Source organism: Rana temporaria, chromosome 4, assembly GCF_905171775.1.
Source record: "Rana temporaria chromosome 4, aRanTem1.1, whole genome shotgun sequence".
NCBI classification, from domain to species: domain Eukaryota; kingdom Metazoa; phylum Chordata; class Amphibia; order Anura; family Ranidae; genus Rana; species Rana temporaria.
Genome location: NC_053492.1, coordinates 260,527,361 through 260,551,169, shown reverse-complemented (window position 1 = coordinate 260,551,169; position 23,809 = coordinate 260,527,361). Strand labels below are relative to the sequence as shown.

The window sequence follows — 23,809 nt, the reverse complement described above, 5'->3', positions numbered from 1 at the left end:
TCTATTCTGCAGAGCATTTCCACTGCAAATCGGACCATCCGGGACCATGCAAGGTTTAGAAAAAAAGCCTAGCACATCCACCAATCAGTGAGATGTATTTGTAGGTCCGCCCTAATGGAACCGTTCCATTCTCTATGGCCCCACATCTGAAGCAGGATCCAGAATGGTCCGGTACGGTTCGCTTTTATGGCACACTTTCATAATGGAAACACCCAAAAAAGCGTACCGTACCGAACCGATCCGCTCAGTGGAAACGAGGCATTAATGAACCGATCGTGTCAGAACGCGGTAACATAAAACACGACAACGTGCTGAAAAAAACGAAGTTCAATGCTTCCAAGCATGCGTCGACTTGATTCTGAGCATGCACAGGTTTTTAACCGATGCTTTTGCATACTAACGATCGGTTTTGACCTATCGGTTAGGCGTCCATCGGTTCAATTTTAAAGCAAGTTCTCTTTTTTTTTGACCGAAGGATAACTGACCGATGGGGCCTACACACGATCGGTTTGGACCGATGAAATGGTCCTTCAGTCCGTTTTCATCGGTTTTGACCAATCGTGTGTACGCGGCCTAAGCCTCTCAGAGAGCCACTGAGAGACTGAGATGGCCAATCTCCACTCCTCCACAGCTCAGCACTACAGTGAGTGTGGAGAAGCAGAGAGCTGCTGATTGACAAGCAGAAGCTCTCCACTCGGGGAGCAGTGAGAACCGAGCTATCGGTGGTGTAGACTAATCAATATTCCAATCGCACACGTTCCTGGTATAGTGGCTCATAAAGATGGTGGGTGCTGAAACGATTACCAGTTGGGTCCTGGAGACATCAAACAATTGAACATATTCACCAGCACACCTCGGATCGTCCAATTACGTCCGAAAAAAGTTTTATTGCAGAAAAATCACATCACAAAAGTGCAATGTTTCGGGGTCATGCAGGACCACTTCGTCAGGCATGTGATGATCATCACATGCCTGACGAAGGGGTCCTGCCTGACCCCGAAACGTTGCACTTTTTTGATGTGATTTTTCTGCAATAAAACTTTTTTGGACGATCCGAGGTGTGCTGGCGAATATGTTCGATTGGTTCTCAGTGTAGACGCCTGGGGACAGATGCAGCATTGGTCCCATGCTGCATCCACCTAAGTAAGTATAAAAGGGGGGAAAAACATACTTCTCTTTTAAGGTAAACAACCTTTTGCCTTTAGGAGAACTTTAATTCACCTAATAATTAATTTGCAACAAGCATAAGTGATGTATAGCAAAGTGAACAATGTGAAAGGGAGGGTAGAATTGCAGACTTGGTTGTACCCTACATTCCAGAGCCCTCATGTCAGTATCTTGTGATGTTCACCATAACTCCCATATACAGGGGAGTATTATGGCTTGTAAACAAATGTTACCATCATTGGAGAAGAGCCACCCACTATTCTGTGCTTACAGTGTCCTGTTTAAATCGGCTTTCTCAAAGAATCCTTTGATCTATGAATTATTGGGTCTCTCTGCTTGGAGAAATTGGTAGCTTGCAATGCCCTATACACACGATCAGAAATTCCGACAGCAAAAGTCTGATGTGAGCTTTTGAACAGAAATTCCGACCGTGTGTGCTCCATCGGACTTTTGCTGTCGGAATTTCCACCAATAAAAGATTGAGAGCTGGTTCTCAAATTTTCTGCCGGAAAAAAATTCATATTGGAAAATCCAAACGTCTGACGCATGCTCGGAAACAATTCGGCGCATGCTCGGAAGCATTGAACTTAATTTTCTCGGTTCGTTGTACGTCACCGCATTCTTGACGGATGAAAGTTTCGAGAACGTTTGTGTGACCGTGCGTATGCAAGCCAAGCTTGAGTGTAATTCAGTCGGAAAAAAACATTTTTCCGACAGAAAATTCGATCTTGTGTACGCGGCATCCCATTCACAGGGACAGAAAAAACATTGCGTTTAGATGTGTATTTTCCGCATGAAATGTTCTTGCTGAAGGGCTAGATCTCATTCACACAGGCAGCTAAAGATGGTGGGGCAGATTCAGATAGAGATACGACGGCGTATCTCCTCATACGCCGTCGTATCTCTGAGATCTGACGGTCGGATCTATGTGGCTGATTCATAGAATCAGGTTCCGCATAGATCTCCCTAAGATCCGACAGGTGTAAGTGACTTACACCGTCGGATCTTGGGCTGCAATCTCCCGCTGGCCGCTAGGTGGCGCTTCCATTTGTATACGCGACGAATATGCAAATAAGGAGATCTGCCGATTCAGAAACGAACGCCCGTCGCTTTTTTTTTATGTTGTTTGCGTTCGGCTTTTTCCGGCGGATAGTTACCCATGCTATATGCGGCGTATCCTATGTTAAGTATGGCCGTCGTTCCCGCGCCAAGTTTAGAATTTTTTACGTCGTTTGCGTAAGTCGTTCGCGAATACGGATGGACGTAATTTACGTACACGTCGAAACCAATGACGTCATTTGGAGCAATGCACGCTGGGAAATTTAGCCGGCGGCGCATGCACAGTACGATCGGCGCGGGGATGCGCCTGATTTAAATAGTAAACTCCCCCTAGCTGCGGAATTTGAATTCCGCCGGGGGATTTACGATCCGCCGGCGCAACTTTAGAGGCAAGTGCTTTCTGAATACAGCACTTGCCTCAAAAACTTGCGCTGGCGGATCGTAAATAAGATAGATTACACGGATCTAAAGATCCGCTGATCTATCTGAATCTACCCCACTGTTTAGATGTGTATTTTCGACGTGAAACTAACCTCCTTTTGTACTCGCGTTTATGTGAAAAAAAATCTGCAGATCTACTAGAGTAAAACCTACTTTTTTTGTGTGCGGCTAAACTCGGCGTACATTTTCGTGTGGAGACTCATTCATGTACCTGATCGCATGAAGGCATGGTAGGGGTGGCACTGTGGCCAGAGTCCATAGTGGACACTCTATTCTCAGTAGTGCATGTTCAGCCCTGGGCTGTCCTTAGTTGCAATGATGCTGTGTGGCAGACAGTGTCTTAGCAACCAATGATGCATTATGGCCTTATTCAGACGTCAGCTAGGAGGTACGCGTCACTGACCAAAGATGGCCTTTGCCATCATTGGGTAATGAGGTCTTTCAGTATCCCTGGCTTAGTGGTTTAAATTCAATCTCCTGACCAGCCACTGAATGGGGCTGAGGATATGTCGCCAGTGTCAGCCCACAAGCTCTAAACAGCTGTTTATTCCTAGCACATATCCCACTCTGAACACTGACTCAGTGTTGGTCTTAAATTATTTTTGAATTTGTTGTAGCCATGTTGACAGATTCTTAAAGTGGTGCAATTACGCCATGTCTGAATTTGTCACACATGTTGCTACTCTTATCAAATCTGTTCCAAGGCTTTCATAAATTGGATGAAGGCATGTTAACCACTTGCAGACCACGCTATAGCTGAAAGACTGCTACAGTGCGGTCGTCACGTTTTGGTACTGCGTCTATTGACATCTTCTCAAAACCCTGCCCCCCTGCATGCCATGGGGGCACACTCTGTGATCGCTGTGTCCTTCGGTCACAGCTGATTACAGATTGAGGTAAGGGCCAGTCACAGCGGTCCTTTACCATGGGATCAGCTGTGTCCAATAACAGCTGATCCCTTGTAAACAAATGTTGGTTATCAGCATTTCCTTTCCTCAGCGCTGTCACTGTGTGAAAAAAGGTAAGCCGATAACCGTCTATCCTGTGACAGCACACATTTTCACTGATAATCAGGGCACTGCAGCATATCAGTGTCCATAAGTGCAGCCTCACTAGTGAAGAAGAAGCCCTTTTTTATTTGCAAAATTTTATAACAGAAACAAAGAAAAAACGTTTTTTTTGTTGGTCTTTTTTTGTTTGTTTAGCAAAAAATAAAAACCCAGTGGTGATTAAATACCACCAAAAGAAAGCTCTATTTGTTTAAAAAATGTCATATGGGTACAGTGTTGCATGACCGCACAATTCTCATCCAAACTGCAATAGCACTGAAAGCTGAAAATTTACCTGGGCAAGAAGGGGGTGAAAGTGCCTAGTAGGCAAGTGGTTAAAGCAGGGGTTGACAAATTTGCTTGGAATCTAGGAGCCAGCTAAAAAAGTTAGGAGCCAGAAAACGCACCCCGTCCCGACGAGCTTGCGCGCAGAAGCGAACACATACGTGAGCAGCGCCCGCATATGTAAATGGTGTTCAAACGCAATTTTGAAGCGTGACATGTTGGGTATGAATTTACTCGGCGTAACATTATCTTTCATAATATTAAAAAAAATGGGGATAACTTTACTGTTGTCTTATTTTTTTATTAAAAAAAGTGTATTTTTTTCCCAAAAAAGTGCACTTGTAAGACCGCTGCGCAAATACGGCGTGACAAAGTATTGCAACAATCGCCATTTTATTCTCTAGGGTGTTAGGATAAAAAATATATATAATGTTTGGGGGTTCTAATTAGAGGGAAGAAGATGGCAGTGAAAATAGTGAAAAATGACATTAGAATTGCTGTTTAACTTGTAATGCTTAACTTGTAATACCAACGGCTCAACACCAGATGGCACCAGCTCACAAAAAAAAAAATATGTTTTTATTTTTTTTTGCCCACCTTCCAAGCCAAGTCGCCAGGACACTATTTCTAGTCGCCATGACGACCTGGCGCCCGGGATTTGTCGATCCCTGGGTTAAAGGGGCCATACCACAGAGTGTTGCAAATGCTTTATTGAATTGCCCCCAATTTGTTTTTGTTTTATAAATTTCGCAAGGTTCGTTCCTTAAAAAACAGTCAGAAAACAGAAGTCTGAGTAATTTACTACACACATCATGTCCATTGGCATTACACTGTCAATTGATTGCTTATGATATACTGTGGTAATGGTCTTTCCTGTAATGGTTCACATATATTCTTTCTGTCATAGTTCTTCACAGACTGTTGAATGAAACCTCCTGGTCTATATGTGGGATACAGATGGCGGGAAGAATGACAGATGACAATGATGTCCTACGAAAAGTTTGGTATGGGAGAATACCAACGTGCTTCACATTATATCAGGATGAGCTAACAGAAAGAGAAGCTGAACCATATTATGTAAGTGCTATCAGGATACAGTATATATGCATGGCTGCCATTGCTTTGTGACCATGGTCTTTTGTAACTTTGGATGTTCTTATTTGAAATCTTTTACAAATATAAACCTAAATGAATATATTTTGTTCTAAGGCTCCATTGACATTGGGCGACTAGTGCCTGAGTGAATGACAGCCACCTGTGCTCTGCTAGCTGCAGGATTCCAAGCCCTGTCGGTTGCGGCTACAACTATCCGTGGCTGTCTACCAAGCCAGCGATTACCTGCAGTGATCGCTACTGAATGTATTTTGTGTGCTTCCAGCAGTGATCACCACAGGTAATCGCTGGCTGGGCAGACAGCCATGGATAACCGTGGATGCCGCTGACCTGTCATTAAAGTGGAAAGGGCTTGACAGCCACAGCTATCTGCTCACAGGTGGCTGAAACGGCTGCAGAAATCAGGAGATTCCTGCCACTGTCATTCACAGCGGCCTGTGCAAATGTAGACTAATTGTTAGCTGTGTACAAATAGTTGTTCTAGGTTTGTTTTGTTTTTTTGTGGAATTTCACTATTGTTTACTATCAAGGCTTGTCAAAAAGTACTACAGCATCTGATGTAATTTTTTTCCTTCAGTACCACCTGTGGTATTTAAACGAATTGACTGGTATCATTATAAAGGTTGCCAGGGTTCCAAAAGTCCTTTTTGTTCCTATGGCATACTTACAGAAAAAGTATCTAATCTTTTTATCTGCATGGTAGAGTGCCCAGAGTACAGCGTTTTCCTGACACTTTCTATGTTGACACTAAGTGCTTGTCAATGATGTTTAGGGCCAGCTTTACACTAGTGCGTCTTCTGATGCAACTTGACTCAGGCAGAATCTCTTGACATGGGTAATTCCATTGTTTTCACTGATGCTTATTCTAATCAATGTCACTCAGAATGGTAAGTTTTTGGAAAAGGTTTCTGCACTACTTTGGTGTGATTTACAGTAGGGTTGCACCAATACCCTTTTATTTGTATCGCCGATACCGATTACCAACACCTTTTCCTGTGCAATTTGAGCCTAAACAAAATGAATGAGCTCAAATTGCACTGCAAAGAATTGCATGCAATTTGAACAGGAATGTGGTGCAGTTCCTGTCCAAATTGCATGCAGTTTCCTGCACTGCTCCTGTGTGAAACCAGACTGAAGTAACTAAGACAAGCCTGGGTTCACACAGGAGTGGTGCAGGAAACTGTGTGTGATTCCTGTTCAAATCACATGCAATTTTTCTTTTTTTTTTTTGCAGTGCGATTTGAGCCTATTCATTTTGTATGGGGTCAAATCGCACCGCAAAGGTATCCGTTTCAGATATCAAAGCATTAGTACGAGTGCTTGTGCTAATGCTTAGTATAGGCACTGATATTGGTATTGGTACAACCCTAATTTACAGTGCTACTTAGTACTTAAAGAATATGCAAAGTTGCATCACACAATCACACTGTAAATCGCATCAAAGTCACATCACAGTTGTGTGAACTGTGCCTCAATAACAGGAATTACTAAATAAAAGCTAATTTGGTGCTGTCTCGATCCCCAAATTTACTAATGTAAAATTAATAATCTGAAAAAAATTGTGTACCCTGAAGCGCTTTCTAATCCATAGCTGAAGCATGCAGTTAAGCAGGATAGGACAACTAAGAAAAGGGCTTTCCTCTCTCCCCTGTTTCATCATCAGGCAGGCTTCTTTCTTTTAAAATGCAAGGGCATTCTGTGAATACTGGGCAGCATGGGACCTGGAAGACGATTGTGTGCCAGTTCACACCACATGAAGTCCAGTACGTTTTTTCTGCATCAAAAATGCATGGAAAGTAGGTTATATGGTTTTCAATGGCGTAGTTCACACCAGTGCTTGCAGTTCCAGTGCATTCCAGTAGAACATGCTGCTTTTTTTTTCTGGACTGTACTGGAACGCTGTAAAAAGCATCAAGAATGCATCGGAACACACCTAAATGCACAAAAAACTCACTGGAACACACATGTCCTTATGCAAGTTTGAGGGCCCGTTCACACCACATGCAGTCCAGTGCGGATTTTTTTCTGCATCAAAAACGCACGGAAAATAGGTTATTTGGTTTTCAATGGCATAGTTCACACCAGTGCTTGCAGTTCCAGTTCCAGAAAATAAAAGTAGAACAGGCTGTATTTTGCCTGCACTGGACTGTACTGGAACGCTGTAAAACGCATCAAATATGCACCAGAACACACATGTCCTTATTTAAGATTAAGAAAAAAAAGAGGGTGAAAAACTCAATGCAACGCATCAAAAATACAGTAAAACACATAAAAATTGCGAATGCAGAAAAGCATCTGCAATGCATCCGGACTGCGTTTCTATGGTGTGAACTGGCCATAAGTAAAATGATGGGTAAAAACTCACTGGACTGCACCAAAAACGATCTGGAATGTATCGAATACGCACAGGCAGAAAAGCATCTGGAACGCATCCACACTGCGTTTCTATGGTGTGATGTAATATGGCTCTGTAATAAAAGAAAACTTTCTGTGGACTTGTTTGAAACTTTATTGTTGTGTCCCTTCAGTTTTTTTTTTCTTGGTTTACAAGAAAGCAGAACGAGTTCTGAGAACAATTGATGGGCTGACCAGTGAGTAATTTCTAGCACTGTTGTCAGTAAATTGCATTTGTTCATCTCCGGTAATCCGCTATGGACATATAGCTGTTTGCTTCCTTCTTGGGTTCAATTAACATTTCTCTGTCATGTGTAATGTAAGCATGACAGTCAACTCAAAATCAAAGTTCTCCGGCATTTAGTAATTTGCACTTTAGCAGGTTTAGAGCAGGAGTCTTCCATGTTTACTCTGCCCTATATTCTCCTTTTCTTTGAAAGTCATAATTGGGCATGTTTAATGCATCATTTTATGAAATTATAAATAGAATAGGTTGTATTGTAAAGGCCTTTGATGTATCTTTAACATTTTTTCAACATGGCTGGCTGTGTGACTGGTAGGTTTGCGTAGATTGGAGTGAGTCAGCAGTGTTAACTGGGTTCACTTTGCCATCTGCAGCCTGGTTAAAAAAAGAAAGTACAAAAAGAGTGACTTGGATAGTATAAAATATGAACTTTATATATTTTTTTAGCGGAGACCCTAGAGAATAAAATGGCGATCATTGCAATTTTTTTTATGTCACAGTATTTGCGCAGTGGTTTTTCAAAAACATTTTTTGGGAAGAAATACATTTTATTGCAAAAAAACACAATATATAACCCATTTTTGGGGGGAGAATATAAAAGATGATGTTGCGCCAAGTAAATGGATAACTAACATGTTACCCTTTAAAATTGTGCAAGCTCGTAGAATGATGACAAACTATGAGACTTCAAAATCTACATCACTTTCAGAAATTTTACTGGTTACCTGTTTAGAGTTGCAGCAGAGGTCTAGCGCTAGAATTATTGCTCTCGCTCTAACGTTCGAGGTGATTCCTTACATGTATGGTGCGAACTGCATTTGCTTTTGCATACAAGAACGGAGTGATGGGGGCACTTTACATTTTTATTTTTACACTGTCTCTTTTAATTATTATTATTTTTTTTAATTTCCTTTATTCCTATTACAAGGAATGTAAACATTCCTTGTAAAAGAAATAAAGGTCCTCTTTATGGAAAGATCTCCTCTACCTTTTGAAAGTAAAAGATCAAAAAAATATAACATTTTACTTTTGCTTTAATTTTTTTTTTTTATAAAAATTGTTTACATCTGCCCTAGACTGAAAGTGATGTCATGACTCAGGTCTTCCTAGATGATAGAGGTGATCAGAGATGATCTGGTCTCTGTTCACCTCTATGGCCAGCTGTGCAAACCGTTGGCTTGTTTCCCAAGCTCGCCAATTTAATAACAGTAAGTTTAAGAAACACCGTAGAGTGGCAGGAAGGTGGGGACGACCTCTTCTGCTACTTGTGAACAGTGTGAACAGTGTGAAAGGGATCTTAAAGCAATTTCATGAGAGAGAGAATTGCTGGCTGAAAAACACAATACTGTGGTTATTGCTGATAGCTTCACGGTAAACCACTTCAAAGCCGCAACGTATATTTACGTTTCGCGGTTGGCAGGTGAATATACAGTGTGTGTGTGTATATATATATATATATATATATATATATATATATATATATGTATGTGTGTGTGTGTATGTATATGTATGTATGTATGTGTATATATATATATATATATATATATATATATATATATGTATGTGTGTATATATATATACTATAAATAATATACCTTCCTGGCTTCCTGTCCTATAGCCAAAGCACAAAGTGGTGGAAAATCCCTCCAAAGTGAGGGAATCTCTGGTTTTGCCCGGAGTTACTGTTCTGGGACAACTCAAAATGTAGGATTTAATTTTACTTTCACTTTCAAAGATAATGGTAAAGATGTAAAGTATTTAATGCCAAACCCATTACTGTTGCTTACACTTTTTCGTATAATAGAGATTACAATTTTTGTTACAGTTACTTTTACCTCGCGTGAGCTACCTTACCCTGGTAACCGATAAGGTTAAGAAACATTTTCAGAAAGTTATGCGGACAGAAGATATCAGCGAAATTTGGTTTGAATACGAAGGCAGTCCTCTGAAATGGTAGGTGATCAGAAAATATGTTCACAGATTTCAAGATACAGTAAAACCTTGGTTTGCGAGCATAATTCATTCCAGAAACATGTTTGTAATCCAAAGCACTTGTATAGCAAAGCATTTTTTTATTTTTTTTTACAGAGTATAAAAGAGAAGAGAGGCGCCTCTAAGTGTAGCAATAAGTTGCTAAATGTTGTACCTTCATTAAATGTAACCATATTGCTACACTTAGAGACTCCTCTCTTCTATTTTATACTCAGTTGTGACATAACGCTACTCTTATATCAAGACATCGCTTGTATATCAAGGCAAAGTTTATTAAAACATTTTTCTTGTCTTGCAAAACGCTCTCAAACCAAGGTTTTGCTGTAATATAGAATCTATTATTGTGCAATGACACCCCTGGAGTGACCATCGTAGCTGCTTTTCATGTATATGCATTTAACAGGCCCTGAGGCTTGGTAATAAATTCTTCTTTTCTGTCATAAAAGGATAAATGCAAGAACAGGCACGTTTGTTTAGTGTGAATGAAGGGCCATCATTGAAAGGCTTAGATGCAGAAAAGAGTAGGATACTATGGAGGTTTGCATGCAACATTTAAGTTGGCTCTACAAGGTAAAATGCAGGACAACCATGAGGTTCACTGAGCTGTTTGGCTGAAAATATCTTTTCAAGGCCAGTGGCCCTGTGATCACTGTTGGGAGTTACAGGATGCTGTGCCAACACACAGCATGCCTATATCTCCCATGGACAGTTGTGTGGCCACTCCTCCAAGCCCCTATTTGTTTACTAAGAGGGCAGGCTTATTTACAGACACAGTGGGGAAGTTCCCCATCTGTGGCTTATATTACGCATAGTGGGCGGTATTATTACATAGGAGGTGGGCAGTGGGCAGTCTTACATCACACAGGGGGAAGTAACTTTCCTGTCTTTGTGTGCTGCGTTACAGGACCGGCTTCAGTTTTGACATCAAGACTTCAGCTGGGAGCTGCTTTCAAGACTGAAGCTGGTTCTAAAACACAGCAAGCAGTTGGGGAAGGTATTTCCCTGCTGTGTGTTTGATGTAAGCCCGCCCACCCGCTGTGTTGCCTAATCCCCCCCATGTGCCAGCCTGCTGTGTGTGTGTGTGTGTGAGACGTAAACCCACAGACAGGGGGACTTCTCCACTGTGTGTGTAATTAAGCCTGCCCCACCCCTTCTAAAGAGACATGCCCCTTTGCTATAGTTAACCAGTTCCCGACCACCGCATGTACATATACGTCCACAATATGGCACGTACAGGCACATGGGCGTATAGGTACGTCCCCGCCTTACCTCGGTTCGGGGGTCCGATCGGGACCCCCTCCGGTACATGCGATGGCCGGGAACGGTGTACGGGAGGTCCGGGAGGAGGGGGCGGCTATTGGTTTCCAGCCGTCCCCTCTCGATCTCCCTCGGCGAATGAGATTGCAGCAGAGCCCTCCCTGCCTGTGTAACTGTAAACACAGGCAGGGAGGAAGTGACGTTTTCTCCCCTCTGGCGGTCTTTTCGTCTGATTCCAGAGGAGAGAAGACGTCAGTACTGTGAGTTGCACCAACAGCACACTGACACAGCACACATAGGCACATAACCCCCCCCCGATCACCCCCCCAGCACCCCCAGATCACCCCCTGTCACAGTGTCACTGATTGCAGTGATCATTTATTTTCTGATCACTGCTTTTAGTGTCAGTGTGACAGAAAAAAGTGTCAGGGCAGTTAGGTTTAGGCCCCTTTAGGTCCAGGGTAGCCCCCTACCCCCCCCCCCAATAAAGGTTTAACCCCTGATTGCCCCTAAAGTTAACCCTTTCACCCCTATTGCCAGTGTCACTAAGCGATCGGTTTCTGATCGCTGTATTAGTGTCACTGTTGCCGCTAGGCAGTTAGTTTTTTTTGAGGTTCGCCGCCAGGTTTATATAGCGTTAGGTACCCCCATAAATAAAGGTTTTAACCCCTGATTGCCCCTAGAGTTAACCCTTTCACCCCTATTGCCAGTGTCACTAAGCGATCGGTTTCTGATCGCTGTATTAGTGTCACTGTTGCCGCTAGGCAGTTAGTTTTTTTTGAGGTTCGCCGCCAGGTTTATATAGCGTTAGGTACCCCCATAAATAAAGGTTTTAACCCCTGATTGCCCCTAGAGTTAACCCTTTCACCCCTATTGCCAGTGTCACTAAGCGATCGGTTTCTGATCGCTGTATTAGTGTCACTGTTGCCGCTAGGCAGTTAGTTTTTTTTGAGGTTCGCCGCCAGGTTTATATAGCGTTAGGTACCCCCATAAATAAAGGTTTTAACCCCTGATTGCCCCTAGAGTTAACCCTTTCACCACTGATCACTGTATAAGTGTCACTGGTGACGTGGTTAGCCAGTTAGTTATTTAGTTATTTTAGGTTCGCCACCAGGTTTTTAGAAAGCGTTAGGTACCCCCATATATTACCGAATAAAGGTTTTAACCCCCTGATTGCCCCCTAGTTAACCCTTTCACCAGTGATCACCGTATAAGTGTTACGGTTGACGCTGGTTGGTTAGTTTGCTGTTTATAGCATCAGAGCACCCGCCGTATATAACCCAATAGGTTTAACCCCCTGATCACCCGGCGGGTGATATAAATTTAATTTTAGCGCCAGTCAGGGTCTGCGTCACCCCAGGCAGCGTTAGGTTAGAGCCAGTACCGCTTACACCCACTCGCTAAGCATACACCCCCCTTAGTGGTATAGGATCTGAACGGATCGATACCTGATCTGATCAGATCTATACTAGCGTACCCAGCAGTTTAGGGTACCCAAAAACGCATTGTTAGCGGAATCAGCCCAGATACCCGCTAGCACCTGCGTTTTCCCCCTCTGCCCAGCCCAACCCACCCAAGTGCAGTATCGATCGATCACTGTCACTTACAAAACACAAGACACATAACTGCAGCGTTCGCAGAGACAGGCCTGATCCCTGCGATCGCTTACAGTTTTTTTTGAAGCGTTTTCTACATTTGCTTTTCTATAGTCAGGTGCTTTTTTTACCTGTGAATCCTTACCATTGTACCACTAAATTTAGAGTCCAAAATGGCAAACCGAAGGTACAATGATAAGCAGGCCTTGGAGTTCATGTGCATGTCAGATAGTGAAGAGGAGGAGGTCACGCATCTGACAGATTCTGGCTCAGAATATGAACCCATTTACGACAGCGGCTCCATGTCAGATAGCTCGCACGACGAAGTTGAGGTCCCTGCTAAGGCCAGGCGTACCCGATCCCATTCTGATGTTGTTGAGCAGCAAGAACCGCAGGACCCTCGTATGGAGCAGAGATCCAGTACTAGCGCCGCTATTCCTTCTGGTGAATTGGCAAGCACCAGCGGCCTAGTACACCCTGGTCGTTTATCCAGCACTGCAGTAACACTTGGTGACGTGGCGAGTCCCATAAGTGCAGTTGAAGCTGGCGATGTGGCAAGCACAAGTAGTGTCCCGCTGCCACCAAGAAAAAGACAGAGACAGGCCCGTCGTGCCCATAGTGCCCTTCCTGTAGAATTTGCCTATCCTGATTGGGTCCCCACCACTTCTACAGCACCTGTACTTCCCCCATTCACTGGCCAACCCGGTATTCAGGTGGATACAGCGAACTTTATGTCACTTGATTTTTATTCGCTGTATTTCACGGAAGATCTCTATAGATCTATTGTGGACCAGACTAATTTATATGCTGGTACTTACATCGCCGCTAACCCCCAGTCTCGCCTTGCCAAAGAATGGAAACCTCTCGAGGTTTCCGAATTTAAGACCTTTCTGGGCCTTACCCTCAACATGGGCATACACAAATTTCCGTCATTGCGGATGTATTGGTCCACACATCCCATTGACCATATGTACATTTTCTCTGCTCACATGGCCAGGAGACGATACGAGGCGATCCTGCGGTTCCTGCATTTCAGTGACAATGCACTTTGTCGTCCACGTGGAGACCCTGAATTTGACCGGCTCTACAAAATTCGGCCCCTCGTAAACCATTTCAACGAACGTTTTGCAGCCTTGTTTAATCCCCAGCAGGTTGTATGCGTTGATGAGTCCCTGATTAAATTTGCTGGCCGCTTGTCTTTCAAACAGTTCCTTCCCAGCAAGCGTGCCAGATACGGGGTCAAGCTCTATAAGCTCTGTGACAGGGCCACAGGCTACACATGGAGCTTTAGGGTTTACGAGGGAAAAGATAGTCAGGTAGAGCCGGAAGGATGCCCAGATTACATGGGGAGCGCTGGCAAGATTGTTTGGGACTTGGTGTCACCCTTATTCGGAAAGGGGTACCATTTGTATGTGGACAATTTTTACAGCAGCGTGCCACTTTTTAGCCACTTATTTGATCAACAGATTGGAGCATGTGGCACCGTGCGACCTAATCGCCGGGGCTTCCCCCAGCGGCTTGTAGATGCCCGTGTTAGGCCGGGGGCGAGAGCCTGCTGCAGATGTAAAAATTTGCTCGCTGTGAAGTGGCGGGACAATAGGAATGTTTTCGTTCTTACCACCCTTCACGCAGACACGACAGTCCAAATTCGTACGGCGACTGGTGTTGTGGAGAAACCCCTCTGTGTCCACGAATATAACCTTAATATGGGAGGGGTGGACCTCAACGACCAGTTGATGGCGCCGTATCATATTGCCCGTAAGACGAGACGCTGGTACAAAAAAGTGTCTCTACATTTATTTCAATTGGCTCTACTGAATGCTCATGTCGTATACAGAGCTTCAGGACGGAATGAATCCTTCCTTCAATTCCAGAGGGATATCATCACAGAACTCCTGTATCCAGGCGGTATTGTACCTCACCATCTCCTACCAAATGCAGTAAGCCGACTGCATGAGAGGCATTTTTCTTATGTCCTCCCGAGTACCCCTACCCAACGAGCCCCCCAAAGAAAATGTCGTGTCTGTACCAAGCGCGGATTTAGGCGTGACACCCGTTATTTTTGTCCCAAATGTCCTGGCAATCCTGGTCTTTGTATTGGTGAATGTTTTGAACGCTTCCACACACACGTTAATTATTAGTGTAGGGTGAAACATTTCACAGGCTAGGCACACTCACACAGGGTCTCCCAAGATGCCATCGCATTTTGAGAGACCCAAACCTGGAACCGAAAAGTTGAAGTTACAGTTCACAGTTACAAAAAAAAGTGTTAAAAAAAAAAAAAAAAAAAGTTAAAAATAAAAACACACAAAAAAATATAAAATAAAAAAACCAAAAATAGTTGTCGTTTTATTGTTCTCTCCCTCTCTATTCTCTCTCTATTGTTCTGCTCTTTTTTACTGTATTCTATTCTGCAAAGTTTTATTGTTGTTATGTTTTTTCATGCTTGCTTTTCAGGTATGTAATTTATTTTACTGTTTTCAGGTACGCCATTCAGCTGTTGCGCGGACTTATTTATCTTGACAGCAACAGCGTTTGCTCCCACGATATATAAAGCCGCGACTCCAGTGCTGTAGGAGGTGATTTCACCACCACAGTTAAAAAAAAGAGCATATATGCCGAAGCATGCGGGCAGCAGGGGCGGAGGAGCGATTTTGCTCCTAATGCCGCGTACATACGGTTGACATTCCTACGGAGGCTTTCCCGTGGAAAAGTCTGACCATGTGTACACGGCATAGAAAAGTCCGACCGTGTGTACGCGGCATAGAAAAGTCCGACCGTACGCGGCATAACTTTTTTGCGGGAGGATGCCCCCATGCTTTGGCATATATATATATTTTAGGCACAGGTTGCGTTAAAAAATGTTTTATTTTTTACTATGTTTTTTTATAGGTATTTGCTTTGCAGGTATGGTATGATCTTACTGTTATACTGGAATGTTACTTTGTTTTAATGTTAACCATCATTTGCTTAGCAGGTACGCCATTCAGTTGCAGTGCGGATTTATTTAGCGTGACAGCATCAGCGTTTGCTCCCACGATATATAAAGCCGCGACTCCAATGCTGTAGGAGGTGATTTCACCACTACAGTTCAAAAAAGAGCATATATGCCGGAGCATGGGGGCATTAGGGGCGGAGGAGCGATTTTGCTCCTAATGCCGCGTACATACGGTTGACATTCCTACGGAGGCTTTCCTGTGGAAAAGTCTGACCATGTGTACACGGCATAGAAAAGTCCGACCGTGTGTACGCGGCATAGAAAAGTCCGGAGGGGAGGGGTTCCGGGTCACCCTGGTGGATGAGGGGGATCTGTACAACTGGGAGGTGGCGATCTTTGGGCCCCCCAGCACCTTCTACGAAGGGGGGTACTTCAAGGCTCAACTGAAATTCCCAATTGATTATCCATACTCTCCTCCAACATTTCGATTCCTTACAAAAATGTGGCATCCAAACATCTATGAGAATGGAGATGTGTGTATTTCCATATTGCATCCTCCGATAGATGACCCCCAGAGTGGAGAACTTGCTTCTGAACGGTGGAACCCTACTCAAAATGTGCGAACAATCCTTCTCAGTGTAATCTCGCTTCTGAATGAACCAAACACATTCTCGCCGGCCAATGTGGATGCATCAGTTATGTATCGAAGATGGAAAGAAAGCAAGGGATGTGATCGAGAGTATACAGAAATTATCAGAAAACAGGTTCTTAATACAAAAGCAGATGCAGAGGTGGATGGAGTCAAGGTCCCAATAACACTGGCTGAATATTGTATAAAAACAAAAGTTCCAGCTCCAGATGAGGGATCTGATCTTTTATATGATGATTACTATGAAGATGATGACATGGAGGATGAGGGTGACAGCTGCTATGAAGTCCAGGATGACTCTGGCAATGAAGAATCCTGACCCTTACTGCTTCCAGCAAGTTCTTCCTGCTGGTGCCTACCTTTTACCCACTCTCCCTGTTAATAAAGCTGATGCTGGAAAAAAAAAAAAAAAAAAAAAAAAAAAAAGAAAAGTCCGACCGTACGCGGCATAACTTTTTTGCGGGAGGATGCCCCCATGCTTCGGCATATATAAATGGTGCATGTATGCCCATCATTAGAAGTGGGTGGATGAAGGGAGGTATTCTAATGGTGGGCATACCCACCGATCAATCTTTTTTTTGTTCAGCCAACAGACTGCATGAAAAAAAAAAAGATTACAATACATGTCCAACAAGAACCATCAACGTACTGGTATGTTGCAGGACTTTGAATGGTTATACCAGAATGATGCCTGCGGGTTTAGGCATCATCTTGGTATCATTCTTTTCAGCCAGCGGTCGGCTTTCATGTAAAAGCAGTCCTAGCGGCTAATTAGCCTCTAGACTGCTTTTACATTCAGTGGGAGGGAATGTCCCCCCCCCCAGATATAAACGGCGCCATTGAGAATATGGGAAAGCATTTTATCACACCGATCTTGGTGTGGTCAGATGCTTTGAGGGCAGAGGAAAGATCTAGGGTCTAATAGACCCCATTTAAAAAAAAAAAAGAGTACCTGTCACTAACTATTGCTATCATAAGGGATATTTACATTCCCTGAGATAACAATAAAAATGGTAAAAAAATAAATAAATGGAAGGAACAGTTAACAAATAAAATAAAAAAAGCGAAATAAATATATAAAAAAATAAAAAAAAGCATCCCTGTCCCCCCCTGCTCTTGCGCAAAGACGAACGCAAGCGTCGGTCTGGAGTCATATGTAAACAGCAATTGCACCATGCATGTGAGGTATCACCGCGAAGGGCAGATCGAGGGCAGTCATTTTAGCAGTAGACCTACTCTGTAAATCTAATGTGGTAACCTGTAAAGGCTTTTAAAGGCTTTTAAAAATGTATGTAGTTTGTCGCCACTGCGCGTTTGTGCGCAATTTTAAAGTATGTCGTGTTTGGTATCCATGTACTCGGCCTAAGATCATAATTTTTATTTCATCAATAATTTGGGCAATATAGTGTGTTTTAGTGCTTTAAAATAAAAAAAAGTGTATTTTTTCCCCAAAAAATGCGTTTGAAAAAACGCTGCGCAAATACTGTGTGGAATTTTTTTTTGCAACACCTACCATTTTAATCTGTAGGGCCTTTGCTTTAAAAAAATATATAATGTTTGGGGGTTCAACTTTACTTTCTTGCAAAAAAATAATATGTTTTTATGTAAACAAACAGTGTCAGAAAGGGCTTTTTCTTCAAGTGGTTAGAAGAGTGGGTGATGTGTGACATAAGCTTCTAATTGTTGTGCATAAAATGCCAGGACAATTGAAAACCCCCCCAAATGACCCCATTTTGGAAAGTAGACACCCCAAGCTATTTGCTGAGAGGCATCTTAAGTCCATGGAATATTTTAGATTTTGACCCAAGTTGCGGGAAATATAAATATATATATATATATATATATTTTTTTTTGCGCAAAGTTGTCACTAAATGATATATTGCTCAAACATGCCATGGGCATATGTGGAATTACACCCCAAAATGCATTCTGCTGCTTCTCCTGAGTACGGGGATACCACATGTGTGAGACTTTTTGGGAGCCTAGCCGCGTACGGGACCCCAAAAACCAATCACCGCCTTCAGGCTTTCTAAGGGTGTAAATTTTTGATTTCACTCCTCACTACCTATCACAGTTTCGAAGGCCATAAAATGCCAAAATAGCACAAAAAAAACCCAAATGACCCCATTTTGGAAAGAAGACACCCAAGGAAACTGCTGAGAGGCATGTTGAGTCCATTGATTTTTTTTTTTTTTGTCCAAAGTGATTGAATAATGAGAAAAAAAAAAAAAAAAAGAAAAATGTGTCACTAAATGATATATTGCTCACACATGCCATGGTTATATGTGGAGTTGCACCCTAAAATACATTCTGCTGCTTCTCCTGAGTACGGGGATACCACATGTTTGGGACTTTTTGGGAGCCTAGCCGCGTACGGGACCCCGAAAACCAAGCACCGCCTTCAGCATTTCTAAGGGCGCAAATTTTTGATTTCACTCCTCACTACCTATCACAGTTTCGAAGGCCATAAAATGCCAAAATAGCACAAAAAACCCCCAAATGACCCCATTTTGGAAAGTAGACACCCCAAGCTATTTGCTGAGAGGCATGTTGAGTCCATGGAATATTTAATTTTTTTGCCCCAAGTGATTGAATCATGACCAAAAAAAATTAAAATAAAAAAATGTACAAAACATTGTCACTAAATGATATATTTCTCACACATGCCATGGTTATATGTGGAATTGCACCCCAAAATACATTCTGCTACTTCTCCTGAGTACGGGGATACCACATGTGTGGGACTTTTTGGGAGCCTAGCCGCGTATGAGACCCCGAAAACCAAGCACCGCCTTCAAGATTTCTAAGGACATAAATTTTTGATTTCACTCACACAAATCTTGAAGGCAGTGCTTGGTTTTCGGGGCCCCGTACGCGGCTAGACTCCCAAAAAGTCCCACACATGTGGTATCCCCGTACTCAGGAGAAGCAGCAGAATGTATTTTGGGGTGCAATTCCACATATAACCGTGGCATGTGTGAGAAATATATCATTTAGTGACAACGTTTTGTATTTTTTTTTTTTTGGTCATTATTCAGTGACTTGGGGCAAAAAAATTAAATATTCCATGGACTCAACATGCCTCTCAGCAAATAGCTTGGGGTGTCTACTTTCCAAAATGGGGTCATTTGGGGGGGTTTTGTGCTGTTTTGGCATTTTATTGCCTTCGAAACTGTGATAGGTAGTGAGGAGTGAAATCAAAAATTTATGCCCTTAGAAATCCTGAAGGCGGTGATTGGTTTTCGGGGTCCCGTACGCGGCTAGGCTCCCAAAAAGTCCCACACATGTGGTATCCCCGTACTCAGGAGAAGCAGCAGAATGTATTTTGGGGTGCAATTCCACATATGCCCATGGCATATGTGAGAAATATATCATTTAGTGACAACGTTTTGTAAAAAATTTTTTTTTTTTTTTTTTTGGTCATTATTCAATCACTTGGGGCCATAAAATTAAATATTCCATGGACTCAACATGCCTCTCAGCAAATAGCTTGGGGTGTCTTCTTTCCAAAATGGGGTCATTTGGGGGGGTTGTGTGACATCTTGGCATTTTATGGCCTTCAAAACTGTGATAGGTAGTGATAGGTAGTGAGGAGTGAAATCAAAAATGTATGCCCTTAGAAATCTTGAAGGCGGTGCTTTGTTTTCGGGGCCCCGTATGCGGCTAGGCTCACAAAAAGTCCCACATATGTGGTATCCCCGTACTCGGGAGAAGCAGCAGAATGTATTTTGGGGTGCAATTCCACATATAACTATGGCATGTGTGAGCAATATATCATTTAGTGACAACTTTGTGCAAAAAAAAATCAGTTTGTCATATTCCCGCAACTTGTGTCAAAATATAAAATATTCCATGGACTCGACATGCCTCTCAGCAAATAGCTTAGGGTGTCTACTTTCCAAAATGGGGTCATTTGGTTTTTTTTTTTGCTATTTTGGCATTTTATGGCCTTCGAAACCTTGATAGGTAGTGAGGAGTGAAATCAAAAATTTGTGCCCTTAGAAATGCTGAAGGCGGTGCTTGGGTTTTGGGGCCCCGTATGCGGCTAGGCTCCCAAAAAGTCCCACACATGTGGTATCCCCGTACTCAGGAGAAGCAGCAGAATGTATTTTGGGGTGCAATTCCACATATAACCATGGCATGTGTGAGAAATATATCATTTAGTGACAACTTTTTGTAAACATTTTTTTTTTTTTTTTTTTTCGTCATTATTCAATCACTTGGGACAAAAAAATTAAATATTCAATGGACTCAACATGCCTCTCAGCAGTTTCCTTGGGGTGTCTACTTTCCAAAATGGGGTCATTTGGGGGGGTTTTGTACTGCCCTGCCATTTTAGCACCTCAAGAAATGAGATAGGCAGTCATAAAATAAAAGCTGTGTAAATTCCAGAAAATGTACCCTAGTTTGTAGACGCTATAACTTTTGCGAAAACCAATAAATATACGCTTATTGCGATTTTTTTTACTAAAGACATGTGGCTGAATACATTTTGGCCTAAATGTTTGACTAAAATTTAGTTTATTCGATTTTTTTTACTTTTTGTTATAAGAAAAATCATTTTTTTTCAAAATTTACGGTCTTTTTGCGTTTATATCGCAAAAAATAAAAATCGCAGAGGCGATCAAATACCATCAAAATAAAGCTCTATTTGTGGGAAGAAAAGGACGCAAGTTTCGTTTCGGTACAACATTGCATGACCGCGCAATTACCAGTTAAAGCAGCGCATTGCCAAATTGTAAAAACACCTCTGGTCTTTAGACAGCGTATTGGTCCGGAGCTTAAGTGGTTAAAGCGGATCTCTGCCGAAAAAAAAATATTAAAAGCCAGCAGCTACAAATACTGCAGCTGCTGACTTTTAATATTAGGACACTTACCTGTCCTGGAATCCAGCGCCGTTGGCAGCAGAGGACGAGCAATCACTCGTCACTCTGCCACCCCCACCGCCATCCTCGGTGAGGGAACCAGGAAGTGAAGCATTGCGGTTCTGCGAGTCGTGCAGCGCCGTCCTCCCTGGCTCCCGCTGTGTTCTAGGAGCCGAGTGTTTCCCAGAACACAACGGGCGGGAAGAGACTCACTACCTGCAGAATCTCTGCAGTGAGGACTCCCGGAAGTGGGTGCAAATACCTGCAAATTTGACAGGTATCTGCACCCCCTCCCCCCTGAAAGGTGTCAAATGTGACACCGGAGGGGGGAGGGTTCCGATGAGTGGAAGTTCCACTTTAGGGTGGAGCTCCACTTTAAGAGGAACATGTCACATGCCAGCTACACAAAATATATATATTTTTTAATAGAGCTTAAAAATAGTTTATATTTTTTTTCTATTTTTTTTTTAACAAAATAAAGGTGTGTTGAGACATGTAACATCATTATGCTGTATTACAATGGCTTTTTGAAGCAGTGTGATCACAAATACCTTTTCCAAGTACAAATTTTAAAGCCATGGCTCGTTTTTTTTTTTTTTGCTGTAACTGAGCAACAGACTTGCTGTACATGCAGTACAAAAGATAACCCTCCTTTATAACAGATCTTGGTTTGGAAAATGCAATGAAATACTTTTTTGTTCTGTAATTATGTCCCCCTATAAAAGAGCTAAACAGTAATTTTATAGTGGACTGTATCTTTATCTGTCACTAGGAAACAAATCCCAGTTTACACTGCATAAGTTTGCACACAAGGGAGATGATGTTATTTAATGTGGTTGAGCAGAAATCGCCTGGCAATGTTTTAACCATTTATCCACTGCCTATAGAAAAAGTGGGGTTGATATATTTATTTTAGCTTCTTAATGTTTCTCAAAACACTGCTATGCTTTGCTGTCTAATAGAGCTGCATGATTCTGGATAAAATGAGAATCACATTTTTTTTTTCTTAGAATAAAGATCGCAGACATGGATGGTAGAGAGGACAGAAAGGCAACTGGTTGTGGATCAGGAAGAAATAGAAGAGGCAAAGTATCAATTGTTCAGGGTAGAAAGAGTGTAAGGGAAAAGGAAGCTGGCTATTAAACACTGAGGGAGTTATAGAAGGCAGAATAGGAGGAAAGAGAGAAAGCAGAGCATGAGATGAGCTTTTACAGAGGAGAGTGAGAAAGAGAGGGCGGAAGGGAGAGAAGGCACTGATCTGATTGTGGATAGAGGTTGGAAAAGGCTAATAATGCCGAGTACATGCGATCCAAAAATCTGATAAAAAATGCCGTTTTCGAATTGATCGGCCGATAATCTAGTTGTTAGGACACAGCATTCGAGAGCCACCCACAACAGTTCATGCAAAGTTATTTGAAGGGACAAACATGAAAATGTTTCTCGTAGAATACCAGGACTAACTATTTTTGTTTAATCAGTACAGTATTCACCTGAAATTTTTTTCCAAGACCACACATGCTTGGAAACAAAATAATACAATACATTACATCACTTATGAAGTTGTATTCTATGATAGGAAGAATCTTCGTAAGTTTAGTAATCCCTTCATTTTCAATATGAGACTAGCATGCAAAAAAAAAAAAACGGTAGATGATCATTCGTCCGATGTTCTCATCATGTGTACCAGGCTTAAAGGGTAACTCAATTTTTGTAGGAAAAGAAATAGCAAAGAAAGAGAAATAATATAGCGTATACAATTGTGACACAAGTCATATTGTAATCGAATGATATTAAAAAATAACCTTTCCTGACAGACTCCATGGCAGACTACGTGTGGGTTAACCCCGCCTCCTTTCCAATGCTATAGGACCCTATACCCTATAAGTTTGCGCTCACTGCTAAGGACTGTGTTCCTTTTTTGTCCTCCTCATTTGGACCTTCTACAATGCACTTACGTTCCCTGACGTCCAAAAGATCGATCGATCCATAGCCCAAGGGGGTTGGTGCCGGGAACGTGATGTTACTGCTGTCAAGAGAGCCCAGGGCCCAGCCATGGGCGGGTGTGTGGCTTCAGGCATATGCGTCCAGTGCTAGAGACGGCCTGCATGTGCCAGGACTCAGACGTCTTCAAGGGATCAGCTGGCAAGGTCTGAAGAACTTTTAAAAACCTTTCCATGGCAGAACGTTTCTGTATGTTTTAGTTTTGTGTTTCCACTCACAATGTTTGGTATATCTTGTATTGCTATGGCGCCTGGAACGCTTCTGCGTTCCAGAATGCATTTCCCTCTTCCGGGTCATGGCCGCAACGAGCTTCCGCGCATGCGCGAATTATCGCGTGAAACCAAAGCTCGGCTCGCGCATGCGCAGCTCGGCTGGGGACACGGCAGCCGCACAGGCGCAGTGTGGCGGATCGCTACGGTGCAGGTGCGCTCGAGGCATTACTCAACAGGGAAATTCAAATCTCTGCCAACCTTTTCAGTCACATTGGAGACTGTCTGGGCGCAGATTACTGCACTCTTTTCAGGCACCAGGCACCCAGATTTAGGTAAGTGTCAACTTGAGACTATGGTGCAGGGGGGTTGAAGAATGACAGTAGTCTCTTAAAGGAGAAGTACATGCCGGCCATTCTCTACTCCTTTTTTTCTCTGGGACACGGAGTGTCCCTTCAGTCTGCAGATTGTCGCCTAGTCCTCCAGCGTGCCATGGACAGGGTACCACCTGCGCGGCTAACCCTCATGCTCTTGGGACGTAGGGGTGTGAG

The 23,809-nt window shown here is 42.8% G+C and overlaps 2 protein-coding genes across 3 annotated transcripts in view; both read left to right on the top strand.

Moving 5' to 3' along the window:
- Positions 1-23,809, top strand: part of ATG5 (autophagy related 5) — a 247,334-nt gene that overhangs the window by 5,567 nt on the left and 217,958 nt on the right. For both annotated transcript variants that reach the window (XM_040350178.1, XM_040350179.1), the window contains exons 2-3: positions 4,909-5,078; positions 9,578-9,705. In XM_040350178.1, the coding sequence (XP_040206112.1) occupies positions 4,959-5,078; positions 9,578-9,705 (248 nt within the window). In that variant the 5' untranslated portion in view covers positions 4,909-4,958. The remainder of the gene's footprint in view (positions 1-4,908; positions 5,079-9,577; positions 9,706-23,809) is intronic.
- LOC120937171 (ubiquitin-conjugating enzyme E2 R1-like) lies at positions 15,849-16,589 on the top strand (the record flags this gene model as incomplete). The annotated part of the gene is made up of 1 exon (XM_040350180.1): positions 15,849-16,589. A coding segment is annotated over one exon (654 nt), but the record flags the coding sequence as incomplete, so codon positions are not given.